At 44.6% G+C, this 7,168-nt stretch overlaps 1 protein-coding gene across 1 annotated transcript; it reads left to right on the top strand.

Moving 5' to 3' along the window:
* Positions 1-307: 307 nt before the first annotated feature.
* LOC119368214 lies at positions 308-899 on the top strand. Its single transcript, XM_037633534.1, has one exon. The coding sequence runs from the start codon at positions 354-356 to the stop codon at positions 558-560; it is 207 nt and encodes a 68-aa protein (XP_037489431.1). The 5' UTR covers positions 308-353; the 3' UTR covers positions 561-899.
* The last annotated feature ends 6,269 nt before the right edge of the window (positions 900-7,168 follow it).

Below are 7,168 nucleotides of genomic sequence, written 5' to 3'. Positions count from 1 at the left end.
GTATCCATTGCTGCACAACAAGTAGCGACATATCCGAGTACAGATTAGTCACGACCACCAACTTTGTACATGAACGACAAGTAGCTAAACTTGGAACAAATCGCACAAACATGCGTGCGCTGGCAGCACATGTGTACCAGTACTGTCACACTCACATTATAGAACAAACCCCACACCATGATCATTGATCAACCATCTACACCACCACATGACGCCAACCTCCCCTATTGCCTCAGTCATTCCCGCGCCCAAAGGCCATATATACACGGCCACACCCACTCGTGGCCTCACACTCCTGCCACTCTCCACTGCTCCTACGTACGATCCCAGAGCAAGTCTGCCGGAGAGTAGACATGGCGGACTGGGCCCCGGTGTTCATCGCGCTGGTGCTCTTCGTCCTCTCGCCGGGGCTGCTCTTCCAGGTCCCCGGCAAGAACAGGTTCCTGGAGTTCGGCAACAAGCAGACCAGCGGCGTCTCCGTGCTCTTCCACGCCGTCATCTACTTCGCCCTCATCTCCATCTTCACCCTCGCCGTCCGCGTCCACGTCATCCTTGGTTGAACGGTTGGGTACCGTGTGCGGAGGAATGGAATGCACATTTTCTCACGTTCGTTTTCAAGCTTCCTGATTTAGCTTGTACAGGGGCACAGAAGCCGAGCATGTTCTTCATTGGGCAATTTAGTCCCTGATTTGCTATTTTCTGAAGTATGTGTAGTTTGAATTTTCACGTACACGGCTACCTCTGATGATCCTATGTGCGCGATCTTTAATGTCTCTTAACACGAGATTTGCTAGCAACTAGAGGAACATGCGTGACCCGGTTATAGCTTTGTTTGGCCTTCTCTTGCTGCAGAGGTATGTTGTCAAATGCAACAAGCATCCTTGCTTGTAATGGCGCAATTGATGTTGCATCATTATTTGTGTGACTTGTGCCCAATTGATATAACAATGTTGCAATCCAGAGCACCCACTAACGTCGGTCACCCAGTCCGGTTCGACATTTCCGATTAAAAATAAATAAATCTGGTGTGGTATTGTATGGCATGCCATGTAGTTCAAATGTAGACTCGTTGTTTCTTATTGATGATAGATTGGTGCGGAAGGCAAACGACAAGACAACATCAGAGAGTAGTACAATACACAATGTGTTGAAATTTGGCAATTTCATGATTAATTCTACAACATAAATCATGATTAAAACAATTATTAGCATGCATAACTCTAGCATACCATATTACTAAATAGTAAAACAGAGCTAGCTAGGAGCCCTCACAACGATTTAGACTCCTTAACCGTCCGATTACGTTCAAACGCACCATATCTCTTATTCTTTTTGGTCGTCCCACCGTACTCATCTGTCCATTATCTAGCGTAACTAGGCCTACTCCTCACGTTAAATAGGCCGCTGCTCTGCAGAGCGACCTGAGCGCTCTGACGTTAATTGGGCTTAATTGTTGAAACATGTTAATCGGGCCTACGACTGTGTAAGCGAGGCCCGTTCAGTGTTTTTCTCTCATCTCTTCGTATGTTCAAATCGAGAAGGCAGAGGGGCGGCAGGGGAAGGCCATGGTGGCGCCGCTATCTCACTATTTACCTCCCATCGCTTCTCCTGTTTATCAACTGGGGCTAGTAGGAGTGCGGCTGGTGGCAGTGGTGGCAACTGCTGTCTCCCCAACCGTGACCTTCTTGATTGACGAGGATCGAGGAACACCGTGGAGAGTGAGAGATAGGCGGCCAGTCGCAACATCGAGTTGCATCCAGATCGAAGATAACGCCTATTTCTTCATCCATACACACTACCACTAGAAGAGGTAAATGACCGGTTGCCTACCTTACCTATGGACATGGCGGATTTATATAGAATGACTTTTTCTTGCATAACGTGTTGTCTTAGTAGCTGCAAGTACTTCTGATAGCATGGTATTATTTCATCAATTCAACTGAATCTGGAGAACTGATTACATGCAAATAAGTATGGTGTGTGGTGTTCATTTTCTTTTGGTAGTCCTTTCCCTCTTTGCACAAAGTATGAAATACATTGAACCCCAACATTTCAGATCATGTATTCCATAGGTTCAGGATGTTTGGTCTAACAGGTAGACCATTTAATAAATGGTCGTGCTGAAGTTCTAATGAATGCACTTTGTTTCATTTAGTTGACCTTAGAACATGAGTTTTCTATATTTTGTCTCCTAAGCTGGGGCTTTGAGCACCATGTAAGCTATTACAGCTCATTTCTATATACTCACTGATGTTGCGAAACATGTTGCAACCCTAATTTGCCTATTATCATTGTTTTTTTTAAGACTTTCTACATGTGTGTTTGGTATTCTTGCTGCTACAACTTGTATCAGACAAACATCGCCAACTGATAACAAACTGCATGCTTGTAATCAGTTTAACAATTCCTTGGTTACTTGGGATCATCCTTAGAGTTTATTACACAACTACTGTTGTATGTCATGTTAAGTTGGATGGCTTCATTCTAATAACTTGTAGCCAGCTCTGTTATGTGGCATGGCATACTACGGTATAACTTATTGATGTACCCTAAATTAGATGCATATTACTCCGTACTTTATAAATACTTTGGTTAGAGATATAGCTAAATTGCAAGGGTTCCAAATAGTATAATTTCTAGATTATCTTATATATTTTTACCATTCTTTTGTTAAAATGTCCTTAAGATAGACGGGCGCGGCAACGTGCACTTTTATGATCTAGTTAGCAGAGCAACATGAGCAACAATATTGCACATGCAACAATAGCCATAATCAAAGATTGGATTAGATCACGACACACACACTGATCGGTTGCAAATGAAGCAGCGGTGGCTATGGTAGAGGCGATGTTGTCGACGAGGAAGTTGGTGAGGGCCGGTCAAAGTAGACGCTGGTGACGACAGCACGCAACAACGCCCGACATTGGAGGTAGTCGACCCGTGGTGAAGAACACGAGTGGCCACGTGAAGCGCTTCACAAAAACCTAATTTGCCCTCTCCTAGTGCAAGATCACAAGGGCGAGAGGTTCCTGATACCTGCTCTCTCACTCGCCGGTGTTCAGGATGGAGTAACTACCGTGGCGGCACATACATCACTAGTAGAAAAAGGATCAAACGTGAAGCACATTAGTGCCGGTTTGTATTTGAGCCGGCACAAATGTATACATTAGTGCCGGTTCCAACGGCTAGCCGGGCTGCTCTCATTAGTACCGGTTCGTGGCTAACCTTTAGCACCGGTTCGTGCCACGAACCGGTACTAATGAGAGTGGTGGCAGGATGTTGTCAGTCTGGGCCCCCTCCAGCACCTTTAGTACCGGTTCTTGGCACGAACCAGTACTAAAGGTCGTCCTACATAAACCCTTCATCCACTCGAGCTCGCTCTGTTCTTCCCCTTTCCCCTCTCCTCTCTGTTCTTCCCCTCTTCCTCTCGAGCTCATCACACATTTTGCCCAAAATTTGTCAAGATTTGAAGGCCCCCATCCATTCAAATGATCACAAAGGTTAGCAACTTTGTCCTTTCATCTCTCATTGCTAGATTAGCTCTTGCAATGCTTTATATAGTTATTAATTTGTGAGTTTAGTAATTTGGGAGGAAATATATATATGTGCTAGTATTTGATTTATATGCAATTTGAGGTTAAAATAACACTTAGTTTGCATATGTAGGTGTGGTTTACTTAGTGCCTTCTAAATCTCCGTCGTAACCACCGTCGATCGCCCGCACCGTCCCGTTGCCGGCACCACCTTGTGGTGAGCCTCTTGTTCATGAAATTTTATATAAAAAATTGATGTTTGTGTGATTTGGATATATAGTTACTCGTATAATAATTATCTTACCCATACGTTATTTGTTATACATAGTGCCATGGTTTTGATATCCGTCCCCGTCGGCCCTCGTCCTTGTTATGATTCGGATGTGGTATATTCTCTTTTAGAACTATTTGTTGCATTTCATGTTTATGACAAATTATGCCCATCAAGTTGACATAGATATTTTTATCTAGGAGGTATGTGAACCAGAAATTCCAACCGACCCTATTGTCGAGAGGTTAAATTTAGTTGAAAGAGAAAACGAGTACTTGAAAGAAAAATTGAAAAGAATTGAGGGGGAGAAGATGGAATTGGAGTTGCATGTTGCCGATGTCGTCGATGATCACAAGATCAAGAAGGAGAAAATGCGCTTGAAGATTAGAAAGATTAGAAAATATGCCATCGATAGTGAGGCTTGGTATCATTATGCTGTTGGATCAATTGTTACCTTAGTTGCAATCTTGATCGCATTTGTTGTTGCATTTAAATGCTTTAGCTAGAGAGTTATTTGTTTGTTGCATTTAAGTGTTGTATGAACTTGTATTAATTTGGTCTATTCGGTGTTGTGTAATGAAGATGAGCCGGAAATGGATGTATGATGACCAATGCTCTCCCCAGTTCGTTGAGGGCGTGCATACTTTTCTGCTTGCGGCTGAGGCAAACAAGCGGGCGGATGGTTTTATGCCTTGTCCATGTGCTGGCTGTAAGAATGGTTGCAATTACTCTACGTCAAGAACCATTCACGTCCACCTGTTTGAGTCCGGTTTCATGCCCCACTATAATGTTTGGACCAAGCACGGAGAAAGAGGGGTTATGATGGAAGACAATGAAGAAGAAGAGGACGACGACAACTATCCTGGCCATGGGTTCCCTGAATACAATGATACAACAATGGGGGAAGAAGCTGAGCCGGTAATGCGGGAAGAAGCTGAGCCGGCAATGCGGGAAGAAGCTGAAGAAGAGGCATCAGATGAGCCCGTTGATGATATAGGTCGGGCCATTGCCGATGCAAAGAGAAACTGCGCAAGTGATTTGGAGAAGAAGAAGTTGCAGCGCATGTTAGAGGATCACAAAAAATTGTTGTACCCGAATTGCGTAGGTGACAAGAAAAAGCTGGGCACCACACTGGAATTGCTGCAATGGAAGGCAGAGAATGGTGTATCTGACAAGGGATTTGGAAAGTTGCTGATAATGATAAAGGATATGCTTCCAAAGGACAACGAATTGCCCGAGAGTACGTACGAAGCAAAGAAGGCTGTCTACCCTCTAGGGTTAGAGGTGCCGAAGATACATGCATGCCCTAATGATTGCATCCTCTACCGCGGTGAGTACGAGGATTTGAACGCTTGCCCGGTATGTGGTGCATTGCGCTATAAGATCAGCCGCGATGAGCATGGTGATGTCGAGGGCGAGCGCCCCAGGAAGAAGATTCCTGCCAAGGTGATGTGGTATTCTCCTATAATACCACGGTTGAAACGTTTGTTCCAAAACAAAGAGCATGACAAGGCGATGCGATGGCACAGAGAAGACCGTAAGAAAGACAGAAAGTTGAGAGTACCCGCTGACGGGTCGCAGTGGAGAAAAATCGAAAGAAAGTACGGGAAGGAGTTTGCAGATGACGCAAGGAGCGTATGGTTTGGTCTAAGCGCAGATGGCATTAATCCTTTTGGGGAGCAGAGCAACAACCATAGCACCTGGCCTGTGACTCTATGTTTGTATAACCTTCCTCCTTGGTTGTGCATGAAGCGGAAGTTCATTATGATGCCAGTGCTCATCCAAGGCCCTAAACAACCCGGCAACGACATTGATGTGTACCTAAGGCCATTAGTTGAAGAACTCTTACAACTGTGGAATGGAACAGGTGTACGTGCATGGGATGAGCACAAACAGGAAGAATTTGACCTAAAGGCATTGCTGTTTGTGACCATCAATGATTGGCCTGCTCTCAGTAACTTTTCAGGACAGACAAACAAGGGATACCACAGATGCACACACTGTTTGGATGATACCGACAGTATATATTTGAATAGTTGTAAGAAGAATGTGTACCTGGGACATCGTCGATTTCTTCCGAGCAGGCATCCTGTAAGAAAGAAAGGCAAGCATTTCAAAGGTGAGGCGGATCACCGGACGAAGCCTCGCCACCGTACTGGTGCTGATGTACATGATATGGTCAAGGATTTGAAGGTGATATTTGGAAAGGGTCCTGGCGGACAACCTGTTCCAAAGGACGCTGACGGACGCGCACCCATGTGGAAGAAGAAATCTATATTTTGGGACCTGCCATATTGGAAAGACCTAGAGGTCCGCTCCGCAATCAACGTGATGCACGTGACGAAGAATCTTTGCGTGACCCTGCTTGGCTTCTTGGGCGTGTATGGGAAGACAAAAGATACACCTGAGGCACGGGAGGACCAGCAACGTATGCACGGAGAAGACGGCATACATCAGGGTCATGCAAGCTACGCTCTTACCAAAGAAGAGAAGGAAATCTTCTTTGAATGCCTGCTCAGTATTAAGGTACCGTCTGGCTTCTCGTCGAATATAAAGGGAATAATAAACATGGCAGAGAAAAAGTTCCAGAACCTAAAGTCTCATGACTGCCACGTGATTATGATGCAACTGCTTCCGGTTGCATTGAGGGGGCTTCTACCGGAAAACGTTCGATTAGCCATTGTGAAGCTATGTGCATTTCTCAATGCAATCTCTCAGAAGGTAATCGATCTAGAAATCATACCAAGGTTACAGAATGATTTGGTGCAATGTCTTGTCAGTTTCGAGTTGGTGTTCCCACCATCCTTCTTCAACATCATGACACACATCCTAGTTCACCTGTGCGAAGAGATTAACGTTTTAGGTCCTGTATTTCTACACAATATGTTCCCCTTTGAGAGGTTCATGGGATTCTTAAAGAAATATGTTCATAACCGTGCTAGGCCAGAAGGAAGCATCTCCAAGGGCCATCAAAATGAGGAGGTCATTGAGTTTTGTATTGACTTTATTCCTGACCTTAAGCCGATTGGTGTTCCTGAATCGCGGCATAAGGGCAGACTGGATGGAAAAGGCACGCTAGGAGGGGAACAAATAATATGTATGGACGAACATTCTCTCACTGAAGCACACTACACAGTGTTGGAAATATGCCCTAGAGGCAATAATAAAAGTATTATTATATTTCATTGTTCATGATAATTGTCTTTTATTCATGCTGTAACTGTATTATCCGGAAATCGTAATACACGTGTGAATACTTAGACCACACAATGTCCCTGGTAAGCCTCTAGTTGACCAGCTCGTTGTGATCAGCAGATAGTCATGGTTTCCTGACTATGGACATTGGATGTCATTGATAACGGGA

Source organism: Triticum dicoccoides, chromosome 2B (genome assembly GCF_002162155.2).
Source record: "Triticum dicoccoides isolate Atlit2015 ecotype Zavitan chromosome 2B, WEW_v2.0, whole genome shotgun sequence".
NCBI lineage: Eukaryota > Viridiplantae > Streptophyta > Magnoliopsida > Poales > Poaceae > Triticum > Triticum dicoccoides.
Note: the sequence above shows the minus strand (reverse complement) of the source record. Positions and strands in the feature narration are given on the sequence as shown.